Below are 14,371 nucleotides of genomic sequence, written 5' to 3' on the forward strand. Positions count from 1 at the left end.
TATTCCATTCTGACGCTTCTTTAGTGCCTACAGCTCTTTTTCTGAGATGGTGAGGGATACAAGCAGTAGGATGCATGGGGAATGTGGCCCTAGGGAGCTGGCAGAGAACTAAAAGGGAAGAATAGGTACTGATGAGTCAGGCAGGATCCCCAGCTTCTAAACACTGTTCCCCAAACATGGGGACGAAAATGTCCTTTCTCCATGACTCCTGTTTAATCAAAGGGCAATGGAGTCTGAACGGAGAACCAGGAGCCCTCAGTTCCCTTCCTGTTTTTACCCATTCACATCTGAAGGCCTCTTGCCATTTGCCTCCAATAACTCATCTCTCATAGGACCCATGTTCCGTTTTTCACCTCTCCCGGGGACGCCAGGAGAGATGAGGACCGGCAAAGTGAGCTTTCAAGCCAACAGGTGTTAAAACAATGGTTGGCAGTTTCATGAAAACAGAGTGCCCTTTTGCTGACTCTTTTTCAGGACCTTTGCTGAATCCTGATTGGCCGTAACTGCTGGCTCCATTGATGCAGTACTTCCTCCCATTTTTGAGGCAATCTCTGCTTCCTAAATGCTACATGAGTAAATGTCCTTTGAATGGGGGTTAGAAAGCAGCTACCGTGGTTGCAACCAAACACGGATTCACACAAAGCAGAGAGTGACCTCTGCAAGGTGCATTTCCAAGGGCCCACTCGCAGATAGTTCTGGAAGGGATGGTGGGGCAGTCTCCATGGCTTTAATAGTACAATGGGTTCCCTTCCTTCCAGGTTACTTCCTCCTTTGGGCTTAGCCCTTTCATTCTTTTTAGTGGCCATGCTACAGTCACCTCTTTCCTCCTTCATTAGCTTGAGGATGCACCTCACAGTGCAAATACTGCCCGCAAAGTCCACCCATGGCCATCACCTCCCCTCCTTTTCCAGGCATCCCAAGTTGAGAGCATCTAATATACTTTGGTTCTCTTACTCATTTCAGCGTGTCAAACTAAACAGGGACATTATCTTATGACTTGACTAGAGAAGCATCTCTAGAGAGGAATGTCACACCAGTACGGGACCCTTCTGACTGTCATTAGCAGGCTCAATAATCAGCTGGAAATCATGGAAACCCTGCTAATTAAGGATGCTGAAAAGCTGGACAAGTACACAAAGTTGATGATTTTTAAATAGCTAGTGGAAACATGAAGAATGTTCCAAATGTTTATGGAACATCTGCTGTGGCCTATCAGTGTGAGACATACTCATGTGTCTCATTTAATCCTTACAGCAGCCCTGAGAGGGAGGAATTATGGCCTCCACTTTACAAACCTGAAAACAGGCCATGGAGGTCTCTTGATGGAAAAAACGTCTTAAGACATCTATTCCAAAAAGGTGAATACTGGCTATCTCTGGGTGATTCTGTAACAATGGAGGTCTGTTTAGTGTTTGCATTTAATAGAAAACATGCCATCTTATTTTAAAAGGTAATACTTGATGAAATAACATGTAGAAACTTTGGCCAACATCTTAAACTAGGATCTGACACACATATAAATCCATGCCTTCCACCTTCCCTGCCCTTCCCTTGACATCACATGGTCTTCTCAGGAGATAATCACTGAGGCCAGTGGGGAAGGAAGAGAAACCACCAACATCAAAAGCAATTTCCATCTGACTGAGCTCCCATCAGGGCCATCACTCTAAGCCACAGGCCCTACTTTGCCCTGACATTTCTGGACGTTCCCTCCTGGTATCCAGTGTGCACCGAGGCCAAGAGGCCACAGGGTTCTCCTTGCTATTCTCAGTTAAATCCGTTTGTAAATTACCCAGACCTTCCTGTAGAACATACAGGTGTACAGGGCTGTAGCTAAGCAGCCATAAAAATGAGCCTCCCTTTAGGCCCTGGAGAAGTGTGGGACCAGTTGGAAAGCCTCCAGCCCCCATAGTCACAATTAAAAAAAAAAAGGCCATTCACCACTGTCCTACGCTTTCTACAAAGAGACAGATAGATACCTGGATGAGGGCCCAGACTGTCTCCTTCATCATGTCATTCTATATGCCTCAGTGTTGGGAGGATCAGCAGTCAGAGAAATACATAGGGCTTGCAAGGTCCCTATGTCTATGTTGGCATTTGGGCCTTTGCTTGCTACTAACAATCCCAGACAGAAAACATTATGGTAGTGGGTGCTCAGGGGAGAGGCAAATAGAATGGGACACTTCTCTGAGGGAAAACATGGAATCCTCTCTTCCTGCTCTACAATAAAATTCCCTGAGCCTGGGCTTAGATGTTCATGCAGACAGAACAGCCATAGAAACTCTAACTTAGTAAATCTTTCTGAGCTCCCTTCAGAGGACCTGATCACTCTTATTTTCCATCTCTCCCGAGAAAGAATGAAAGCAGGACTCATAGCCATCATACAATTGCTGAGCACCTGATACCTGGAGAATTTAGACTACAGAGGGTGGAGAAGCTGAGTAACCAGACAGTTAGTTAGATAGATAATTATAGATTTATGATAACTATATTTTCTTTCTTTTATTTATAAGGTACTCATTATGTATCAGTCTTCTGCTAGGCACTGAAGATACAATGCTGAATAAAAGAGGTACAGCGTCGATTCCCTTCTGTGAAACGTGACATGCACCCTTCACAAATTTTCTGTTGATGACAAATTCCTATCATTGGATGCCTCAGAATTTTGTATTCTTTCATCACCTCTAGGGTCAAGCTCCATATGGTGACTCTCTTCAGACTGGAGACACTGGACATGATTCCCTTCCCCTGTGGAGTTTCTGGTGTCTAAGAAGGCTTGACCGCCTGCTAAAATTTCTTCTGCATATGCTACAAGTATAAGGCTGCTCACCTGTGTGGGTTCTCTGGTGTTTAATAAGGTGGGAGTTCTGAATGAATCTTTTTCCACATTCATAACATTTAAAGGGCTTCTCTCCTGTGTGAATTCTTAGATGTGTGTGTAGATTTGTGTTATGACTGAAGCTTTTCCCACACCATGAGCATCTATATGGTTTTATTCCTTGGTGTGCCATTAAGTGCTTATTAAGATCTGAACTCCACCGAAACCTCTTATCACATTGTTGACACTTATAGGGTTTCTCTTCAGTGTGAATTCTCTGGTGCTTAATAAGGTCAGAACTAACTCTGAAGCCTTTCCCACATTCCTGACATTTAAAAGGTTTCTCTTCTGCATGGCCTTTCCCGTGAAGATCCATATGCTTTGGAAGCTCTTGTTTACAAGTTGAAAGTTTCCTTCTTTTCTTCCCTAGGAAGGCTTGATGCCGCTTGCGTACCCTGCGTGTACCATCATTTCCTTTGTCTGTTGTTTTCTGGGCAACTTTCATTCTGGCCTTTCTTAATACTTTGCATCCTGACGCTTGTCTTTCTAATGTAGAAATCGATATAGGTTGGTCATTTCCAGTGTCATTTTTGAGCTTTAACCCTGTTGGAATAAACAGAAGAATCAGCCATCTGTGTCCCAGAATGACAACACTATAGGAATGGAGAGAGAAATCAATGAGTACTTAAAAACAGTACAGGAACAATGATTTCTAGTCCAATCTGGACAAAAAGACACAGACCTATTTCTCTGATTCCCCCTGCTAGACACAACAACAAAGCAATTGAAGAGTGCAAGGCACGACCAAGAGAAAATTCTAAAATGTGGTTAAAAGAAGACAACATTGTTTGGGACCCCAGGACTAGCAGCAGACCTTGGCAGCACGTCTTACATCCCCACACTCAACAGAGGGAGGCAACCCACATCAAGTGTTTTTTAAACCTCAACCTAACAACAGAAGTCTCCCTGGATAGGCTCATTCCTTCCCTAGTCTGGGTGGGAAACCTTCTTACAACATCAGAATCCCATGTAGGAGACACCAAAGTTGATGGGCAGAACTAGCAACAGGGACCAAGCCACAAGTGGTCTGGCTCAGGAAGCCTCTTCTTCCTTGTGGGTTTGAAACTCCCCTTTTCCATTGAAAGACACTCTGGTATAGGTAAATACCTTCCTCACCCTCAGGCAGCACCAGCAGGGACATATGTACCAGATACACCAAAGAAACCAAAATAACACCATAAAGGTTCTGAAAAGTAAAGCGTCACTAGAAGCACACCCCACAAAAGTAGGAAAGAACCTATGTGCTAAACTAGAACAGGGCAACTGTCCATTGAATTAAAATATTAAATAGGACCCAATCTCTCCTAACATAATAGACAAAATGATCAGGATATAACAAAAAGTCACCCATCAGACTGAAAAAGCAAAAACAAATATCATAACTTGAGTAACAACAAGCCATCTGACAAAAATGGAATTAGACTAGAATTCAAAAACAGAAAGACAACAGGAAAATCCAAAAATATGTGGACATGACACAATACACTTCTAAATAATCCGTGGCTCAAAGAGAAAGTTTCAAAAGAAATCTAAAAATGTATAGTTGGGTGAAAATGAAATTGCAACATACAAAAATGCAAGTAAAGAAGTGCTCAGAGGAAAATGTATAGCTATTAATGCTTGCAATAGAAAAGGGGAAAGGTCTCAAGTCAGTAATCTATGTTTCTACCTTAAGAAACTAGAAAAAGAAGCAAAATAAACCCAAAGCAAGTTGAAGAACGGATATAATAAAGATCAGACCAAAATCACGACCAAATAAAAAGCTTATACTTCAAAAAAACCAGTAAAATTGATAAATCTTTATCACAACTGACAAGGATAAGACACAAATCACAAATATCAGGAAGGAGACTGGGTCTATTACTACACATTTTGCAGCCGTTAAAAAGATAACAAGGGAATACTATAAACAACTTTTGTTTAAGAATTTAAAGTTAGGAAAAAAATGGACCAATTCCTCAAAAGCCACATACTACCAGAATTCACCCAGCATGAAAGAGATAACCTGAATAACACTAGTATTATTAAAGAAATTGAAGTCATAATTTAAAAACTTCCAAAAAGAGAAATGTCGAGATCCATATGGTGTTACCAGAGGATTATATCAAATATTTAAAGAACTAATGATCTTATATAATCTCTTCCAGAAGAAAGAACAGCAAATACTTACCCAACTCATTTCATGAGCCCAGCATTACCCTGAGAGCAAAGGCATACAAAGACAGCACATACTAAAAAAGAAAATTACAGACTAACATCTCCCAAGAACTTAATGTAAAAATCCTCAAAATACTGGCAAACTGAATAGAACAACATTTAGGAATAACATACCATGATCAAATAGGATTTATCCCAGGCATACAAAGCTAGTTCAACATTTGAAATCAACAACATAACCCACCATATCAACAAGCTTTGAAACATCATATTCCTACCGCTTGACACAGAAAAGTATTTGACAAACACCACATCTATTCATGAAAAACACACCAGAAAGGTAGGAATTACACTAACTTTATAAAAATTAACAACAAAAAATCCCATACTAACATCATAGGTAATAGTGAAAGACTCAATACTTTCATGATAAAATTGGGATCAAGGCAAGGATGTCTGCTCTCACCACTCTTATTCAACATGGCACTAAAAGTTAGAACTAATGCAGTAAGGTAAGAAAAAGCAATAAAAGTCACTGCAGATGATGTGATTGTCTATGTGTAAAAATCTCGAGTAATCTACAAAGAATACTCTTAGAACTGATAAGTGAGTTCAAGAGTTACAGGATATAAGATCAAAACACAAAATTAGTGGCATTCCTATATGGAAACAAGGAACACGCAGAGAACAATATTAAAAATAATAACATCTACAATTGCTCTAATGAGAATGCAATGCCTTGGCATATACTTATTAACAAAACATGTAGAGTATCTGTACACTGAAAATTATAAAAAGTTGATGAAAGCAAAGAAGACCTAAAGAAATAGACATATTGTTTTCATTAATTAGAAAAATTAGCATAGTAAAATAAAGACATCAAACCTCTTCAAACTAATACATAAGTTTGATGTAATTTCTAGCATGATCCCAACAGTTTCTTGTAGACACAGATAAGCTTACTCCAAAATTTATATAGAAAGCCACAGGCCCTGGAATAGCTAAAATAAAATTTTATCTGGACAAAAAATGAAGTGGGAAGAAACACTCTACCTCATAGATAGTAAGGCTACTATATTAGATACCTGCAGTAATAAAGGCAGTGCAATATTAACAGAGGGAAAGAGACACATAGCTCAGTGGAAGAGAACAGATGCACAAAAATATGCTCAACTCATCTCTGACACAAGCGCAAAAGCAGTTCAATGGGGAGAGGACAGCCTTTTCAACACATGGGGCTGACACAGTGGAACCTCCACAGGCAAAAAAGTGAACGTCAACCTGAACTTCACACCTCATATAATTAACTCAAAATGGATCACAAACTTAAATGTAAAATTATAAAACTTCTAGTTAAAGACATAGGAAAAAAATTTAGTAATCTAGAACTAGTCAGAGTTCTAGTTTGACCACCAAAACTACAATCCATAAAAGGAAAAAAGGAAAAATTGGTCCTCATCAAAATGAAAATTGTTTACTCCATGGAAGCCCATGGGAAGAGAATAAAAAGATGATATACAGACTTGGGGAAACTATTTGCAAACTGAACATCCACCAAAGCACTAGAATTTAGAATTTATCAAGAACCCTCAAAACTCAACAGTTAAGACAATAATTAAAATATGGGCAAAAGACATTTCACAGAAGAGAATATAGACATTGCAAATAAGCACATGAAAAGCTATAAAAGATCATTAGCCATTCTGGAAATGCAAACCCAAACCACAATGAGATAACACTAAATATCTATCAAAATGGCAAACATTTTTTTAAATGGTGGCAATATTAAACACTGGCAAGGATGTGGAGAACTGGATCACTCAACCATTGCAGTTGGAATGTAAAATGGTAGAGTCACTCTGGAAAATAGTTTATCATGTTCTTATGAAATTAAATGTGTAATCACCGTATGAACCAGAAATTGCCCTCTTTAAGACATTTATCCCAGAGAAATGAAAATATATCTCTACACAAAATCCTGTGTAATGCTGATGGCTGTCTTATTCACAATAGCCAAAACCCGAAGACAGCAAATGTATCTTTAAGTGGGTGAAAGGTTAAACAAACTGTGGCATATCAATACCATGGAATGCTAATCAGCAGTTAAAAGAAGTTGAACTATTGATACCTGTGACAACTTAGATGAATTTTCAGGGAATTATTTTAAATGAGAAAAGTTAATCCCAAAAGGACACACACTTTATGATTCTATTTATATAACATTTTTGAAATGGTAAAATTTTAGAAATGTAGAAGAGATTAGTGGTTGGCATGGGTTGGTGATGGAGTGGGGTGTTGGGAGAGAAGTGGATGTGGTTGTTAAAGGTCAACAGGAGGGAGCCTTGTAGGGATGGAATGAATGGTCCAGCAGCTTGACTGTGGTGGTGAATACACAAATCTACACCTGATAAAATTTTCCAGAAGTAAATACATACACACACAGATGAATACAAGTAAAATGAGAAATATGAATAAGGTCAACAGATCGTATCAGTATCAATATCCTGGTTGTGATATCATATGATACCTTTGCACAACTCATCATTGAAGGAAACTGAGTAAAGTGTACCTGGGTTCTCTTCATATCACATTTTAAATTTGCATGTGAATCTATAATTATCTCAATAAAAAGTTCAGTTAAAAAATACAGAAGCAGAGGGTATTATGCTCAGTGAAATAAGCCAGGCGGAGAAAGAAAGTACCAAACGACTTCACTCATCTGTGGAGCAGAACAAAGCAAAAACTGAAGGAACAAAACAGCAACAGACAGACCGACTCCAAGAAGGGACTAGCGGTTACCAAAGGGGAGGGGTTAGGGAAGGTGAGTGGGGAGGGGAAAGGGGACTGAGTGGCACTATAATTAGCAGTCACGCGGAAGGAAGAACAGCACGGAGAAGACAAGTAATGACTCCAGCATCTTACTATGCTGGTGGACAGTGACGACAATGGGGTGAAGACTTGATAATATGGGTGAATGTTGAAACACAGTGTTCATGTGAAACCTTCATAAGACTGTGTATCAATGGTACTTTAATAAAAAATAAAATAAAAATAAAGGCACCTTTTGGAGAGACAAAAAAAATACAGGAAGAGAATCTTAAAATGTTAAGCCCCTGTAAAGGTGCCTATCAAGGAAAAATTTCTCCTCTTCCATTTATATATTTACCTGTAGGAGACTCTCCAAGACTGTCCTTGAGCTCTTGGGGACCTTGGATCTATGGTTCTTCCCCTTGTGCTAAACAGATAAGTTTAAGTTTAGGGTGCAACAATAATGTTCTGAGAATAAAATCTTGAGGTCATGGACCGCCATTTTAGTTCCTAACTATTTTCAGGAAGAGCGAATGACTCTTTTATACTTTCATTTACTCCAAATGCTTAAATGGGCAGAACCTTAGGAGGACACACGAAGGTGATATGGGGAATGGGAGTCCAGTGCCACTGAAGTAGCCTTGGTTAGAGATGATGGTGGCTTAGACTAGGATGGTAAGAGCAAAAGAGGCTGACACATGGTTGTACTCAGGATCTATTCTGAAGACAGAACTAAGAGGACTTGCTGATGGATCGGTTGTGGGGTACAACAAAGGCTGGAAGAAAGGATAACTGAGAGGTTTTTGGCCCGAGTCACTGGGTAAATCAAGGCACCCTCTCCTGAGATGGAAAAGATATGGGAAGAACAGGTTATCAGGGTGAGGCAAGAGTGTGCTAGATCAAGAATTCTATTTGGAATGAACAAGTGAGACATCTCCTTGTAAAAACCTCTCCAGGTGATCTGCATATGCCTTCCCTTTCCCCTGCCCCACCAGGTGGACAGCCAAGCAGCTACTGGAACTCTGGGACTCCTTCAAAGGAGTGCATTTTCCAAGGACTGAGAATAGAACAGATTCCTCAACTTCAACACAAAAGCAAAGCAGAATCTTTACCTAGCGAGATGACAGCCTCATAGTTTTCCTGCATTACATCATTGTACAGCATCTTCTGGGTATGGTTCAGTAATTTCCATTCTTCCTCAGAAAAAGACATGGCCACATCTTCAAACGTCAACAAACTCTAAAGAAGAGAATGGGATTCAGTTCAGTACTTGCCATGACAGAAGTTGTTCTAGCACTCATCTCCGAATTACAGGTCAGGTTTGTCACTCAAGTTAAGATTTTAGGATTCAGGGGGATAAAAAGTGAGATGGCAAAAAAGCAAGGAGCCAAGAGATCAGGAAACAGCTTGGGAGGTGCCCAACTCCCAATGCGCCAAGCCTAGTTGCCTAGAGAACATCCTGGGCTAACACGCTTCAGAACATCTGCCGAGCACTGTGGGTCACAAGCATCAGAGAAAAGCACAGACAAGGCTGCTTCCAGGCTGTCTGAAAAAGCTGGGAAGTACAGGTTACCTGGCACTCAGGCAAGATAAGCTCACATGCCGTCTTCCAGGTTTGGGTGTTTTTCTGCTCAGAAAAGGCTAGAATCTGTTGAGCAGGCACAAGTGTGGATGGAAAAGAGCCAGAGAAAATTCCTCTCTTTTCTGTTTATGAATATCCTGAGGTTGATTTCTAAAATATCAAACATCAGGACTCCTTCAGAGTAAAGATGGCTCATCTTCATAAGTATGTGTATGTGGTGCCATAAGTGGCCTTCTCATTGTAAATAAAAACCTAATGTCCACCATTCCATAGAACCCAGTTGACTGTTTCCCCAGAGTTCATAGTTCATAACAGAAATTAATAAAAGGAAATCCATTGTTTTTGTCCCTCTCATAAAAACTGTTCACTAGGGTGGGCAAGAATTAGAGGTGTCTGAAAATGAAAGATTCGGGTCCTCCAGTGTATGGTAGGAAATGTGGGAGATTTTTGTCCTTTATAATTTTTTTTCTGGTGTGTAATTCTCTTTCCATTCTGCCCCTGATGGCCCATTTGTGATCCCAATTTCTCTAACATACAAGGGTGAGATGACCCCACTAGTCCCTTTCCATCTTCTTCTCTCCTCTCAAATTTCTGAGGAAGGTGTGACTAGTAGGGTTCTATGGTTCAGATATTTCTGTACCCCAGACCCAGCCTCACCTTCACCCACCACTGGACTATCATACTCCTGCCTGAGAGACATCCTAACTGCTAGCATGGCTGGGCATCTGGAAAATTCCGATATTCTAGCTGAACCAATTACTATCACAGCTCCCAGGAGAAGAGTATTATTTATGAAGCTCCTCACCTCTTTCATATACAGGCTGGGTTTTTTGGGAGTATTCTAGCCCAGCTGTTCTTGTAGTACCAGGTATGTATCCCAACATTCTTTCTAGAATAACACCCATTGGTTGGAGCTCTGCTGGCTGCCACTTAAAGCCTAGGGTCACTGCTGTTTCTCCCAAGAGCACTGCCTCTTTTCCCAGCTCAGGGGCTGTGACCTAGAAATAATCCCCATCTTCATTAGCACAGAATTTACTTTTGGTTTTGAGGCAGTGGTGGAGGGATGAACAGGAGTGGAGACATATTTGGGGAGTGTGTGACATTAAAGGAAGTAATAAAAAAAACTGAAGAGATATTGTGCCACCATTTTCTCATGGAGAACTATATACATCTGGGCAAATTAGGATAAAATGAAAAAAAAGGTGTGAAAAAGTTCTCACTGCCTTCACTGCCTTACTTGACTTGGATCCTGGAGTCAATGGATTTCTATCTTCTCATTTTCTCAAAAAAAAAAGCCATTGAATAAAAAAGGATTTCCTATCAGTCAGATTTTCCAATATTCCTGTGGCCAGGGAAGGATTTCATGGAGAAAGGGGATGCAATGGAGGAAAAATTGGGGAAGAGTTGGACTCTAACCTCCTTTCATATGATTCGTTGTAATAAGACACCAAAATATATCCTATCCTCTTCCTCACTGTGGGTTCCCAAGGAAAGGATGGGTGATGCTATCACCCAAGGGGTATCTTGGTTTTCCACTCAGCAAGGCCAAGCACAGACCCCTAAAGGAGGGCAATGGAGGCTCTTTTCTTCTGGCCCAGAGGTGTGTGTTCCTACTACAGAGGGCATTATTCCTCAACATCCTGATTCTCTCCACCTCTCTGTTGACATTTTTCTTCTTTCTGTATCCTTGTTTCCCCTTTTTCTTCCCATTTCTTCTTTTCTTTTGCAGTATCCTGAGTTGTTTATACTTCTGTTTGCTACCCTCTCTCTCCTTTGATCTCTAAGTATTGTCCATTTGTCTAGATTTTTGTCCCCTTTCTCAACCCTTTCTTGCCTTTTATTCTTCTGTTTCTAAGAATTGAAGCCCTGTCTCCTTGGCCTTGCCAGACTAGGACCACTACCCTCAAATTTCCCTGGCATGAAAGAGGGCAAAATGCATTTCTTTTTCCTAAGGGCAGAGAAGACTGCCAGGAGCTCCAGGACCTATAGCCAACTACTGCTGCATGTCTGTGATTTCAGATCCTGTCCTAAAGGAACAATACAGGAGTGACCTAATCCATGTCATTCTTCAATCACCACCCCCACCTGGACATATCCACCTTTATCCTATTTTATTGCACAAGTAAGGAATCTTTCTTCTCACCTCATTATTCTGTCCACCAGGTTCTCTCTGAAAGCGTTCTACCAGGGCCACAGCCTCTTTGATGCTCTGTGGATGATACTTCCGTACCCAGTTCTGGGTATCCCTGGGCAGAATGGTCAGGAACTGCTCTAGCACCAGAAGCTCCAGGATATGCTCTTTTGAGTGGATCTCTGGCCTTAGCCACTGATGGCATAATTCCTGAAGCTGGCTGACAGCCTCGAGTGGTCCAGGTGCTTCATGATAATAGAAGCCCCGAAAGTGCTGGCGAGCACTCTCAGGACCCAGATTGTCTGTTTGTGGGCTGGGTTTCTCACTGTGACAGGAGGTCTCTTTCACAGACCCCTTAGTCTCCCATAAAGCCTCCATGTGTGGGTATGAGCATGTATTCACCTTCAGATGTCTCATCATCATTTGTTCTAGGAACAGTTTTACTCCTATATGTGCCATCTTCCTGGAGCCACCTTTGACAACTGAGGTCTTGTCAGGTTTGGTACAAAAGGAACCAGTAGATCTTCTCCCTAAGGGCACTAGGGGAGGGGAGAAAATAAGTACCCATGAAGAAGAAAGCCACATAACACATACTTGTTTGCTACTTATAGTTCTCAGAGAAGAATGAACAGAAAAGAACCTGTCCTGCCTCCCCTTTAAAATCAACTGCGAAGTATTAGGACACTCATGAGAACAAATTATTTCACAACTAATGTTTTTCTCCTTTTCTTTGCTACTCAGCTCTGAAACAAAGCACCATTCAAATGGTAACTTTCTTCTTAAAGGTTGAGGAAAGGTCAGTGGATGAAAAACTGAAACCCACTCACTAAAAGCTTTTGAGATTATACAATATTTAATTTGCATGCTTCCTGTCTCCTCTTCATAAACAGGGCATATTTGAGTTTCTCCAAATTTCAACAGATCATCCCGGCATTTCGTCTTTAGTCAGAGGGAAAACGATTTCTATGCTCCTTCATCCACTTATGAAGATTGAAACCTTAATTTCATGGAACATTGGTATTCTCCTTTCCATTATATGGCAGGAGAAATGAGATCAGCCAGATCAGAAAAGAAGTAAAGTAATTAGGGAAAAAAATAACCTTACTCCTCTCAGCAAATATCCCGTCCCCTAAGCAACCAGACACCAGCAACATTCGGGGGGTACTTTTTTTGGAAAACAATAATGAAAGGTTCTTAAGTGATAGGAAGGGTCCTAGTAAAAGTAACCCTTCTCCTGACTTTAGATTTCTTCAGGGTCCTATAGATCTTTAAGTAAGGCTGAGGATAGCCTTGAGAACCTGATTTTCCCTGAGATGACCCAGCCGAAACAGCAACAAAGTTCTTTCGAAGATGCCACGGGTACTCAGAGAAACGATTGGTTTCTTATTGCCTATCCAGGCTGAAGATGTACAGGGACAGCTCCTGTATTTTTATGTCAGCAGAAGCTAATGTCTTGAGGTTGAAATGACCCTTTCTCCAGTGACGTGATCATAAGTCAGTGGAAACAGAAAAGTTTCGCGGGGTGCAGTGCTAGATATGACTGTCCCATTCCCCGCCACTAACTCGCTACACCTTCTGGGGCGACCACAAGGACTGCCCTATAAGCCCGCCGCCCACAGGCAGCCTCCGAGGTGCTTCAGCAACACCCCTGGGTCATAAATTCACGGAGGGTAAACACGCTCGCTTCCGGAGGTTCCATGTGGCTGTAGGAAGTCCCGCCCGCGCTCAGGCTGCTGGCCGCCGGGCACTGCCGGCCCTGCGAACACACCCGGGCTGAGCGCCCCTCCCCGCGCGCCGCCACGCAGCCGCCCCCCGGCAGCGCCTGCACCTGCAGCCGGGATTCCCAGGGGCTCTCTGACCAAATCCAAAGGGAAAACAGGCTTCCCGATTACCTCCACACAGCTCCGGGTTCCGCGGACGCCACTTCCCACTCCCTCAGCTCCGCTCCCCAGTCGCCACACCTCCTGCCGCTCGGGGGAGGGAGCACGCGGTTCGGACGCCACTTGGGGAGCGGTGGCAGGAAGCGCGCGCCCTCGGGCCCCTGAAGCTCCGAGGTCCGGAGCGCAGGGGCCTCGTGAAATCAGTTCCCCACCTGGCTCCTCTATCTCCCCGAGACCGTACCCCGACTCGCCATTTTGGGGTAGCTGGCGGCCGACGGAGCCCCAACCGGAAAAGGAAGGAGGAGTTTCCGGTGGCTTGACAGCCACTCCCAGCCATCTACCTGTTGGGTCTCCGCTCGTCTGACCGGGAAGGGTTTCGCTAGTCCTGTCCACCCCGCAGGAGCGCTCCGTTTCAGCCCGGAGCGATGTAGCCTACCGAATCCAGTGCCACAGTCGCCTATTCCCGACCTGGGAGGCGCTGTGCGTGGGGACTGTTCCTGCGTCTCTTTCGGTGGTGGAGGCTCTTTCTACTCACAATTTCTCCCAATAAGGGCTGCCGCCCCGAAAGTTGTTAGTAGGCTTGCCGGGACCCTCCTTGAATAAAAGGCAGTTTGGTCCTGATCAGGCCCCTCGCTAGATCAGGAACTACAGCCCCTTATATTTATTAAAGCCCTTTCTGGTTCACCAGCACGTCCTCCCCAACTATTACTGTTTTATTCTTCTTGGATAGGTTTTCACTTGGTGATGTAGGTTCCGTTTATATTTCTCTTTGACATTATAAAGAAATTGAGATTGAACGTCAACATCCTCAGGGTCACACAGATGACCAGTGACAGATTTCTGATTATGATGATCAGAATCTCAAAATTTCTGATTATGATGTTTAGACCCATAAGTAAAAATTTTTAGATAAAGTGCTTTCTAAAGGGTTTTCC

The 14,371-nt window shown here is 42.3% G+C and overlaps 1 protein-coding gene across 3 annotated transcripts; it reads right to left on the reverse strand.

The window, feature by feature from the left end:
- Window positions 1–2,483: 2,483 nt before the first annotated feature.
- Window positions 2,484–13,731, reverse strand: LOC118935155 (zinc finger protein 75D). Of its 3 annotated transcripts, XM_036931235.2 has the most exons (4): window positions 13,449–13,731; window positions 11,569–12,095; window positions 8,956–9,082; window positions 2,484–3,421 (listed from the first exon to the last, which is right to left on the reverse strand). In XM_036931235.2, the coding sequence occupies exons 2-4, from the start codon at window positions 12,013–12,015 to the stop codon at window positions 2,715–2,717; spliced, it is 1,281 nt and encodes a 426-aa protein (XP_036787130.1). In that variant the 5' UTR covers window positions 12,016–12,095; window positions 13,449–13,731; the 3' UTR covers window positions 2,484–2,714. The 3 variants fall into 3 exon arrangements, with proteins under 3 accessions (XP_036787130.1, XP_036787132.1, XP_036787133.1); XM_036931237.2 differs by lacking the exons at window positions 8,956–9,082; window positions 13,449–13,731 and having other exon boundaries at window positions 11,569–11,741; XM_036931238.2 differs by lacking the exons at window positions 8,956–9,082; window positions 11,569–12,095; window positions 13,449–13,731 and adding an exon at window positions 8,202–8,270.
- Between the last annotated feature and the right edge of the window lie 640 nt (window positions 13,732–14,371).

The sequence above is a fragment of the Manis pentadactyla genome, chromosome X (assembly GCF_030020395.1).
Source record: "Manis pentadactyla isolate mManPen7 chromosome X, mManPen7.hap1, whole genome shotgun sequence".
Lineage (NCBI taxonomy): Eukaryota > Metazoa > Chordata > Mammalia > Pholidota > Manidae > Manis > Manis pentadactyla.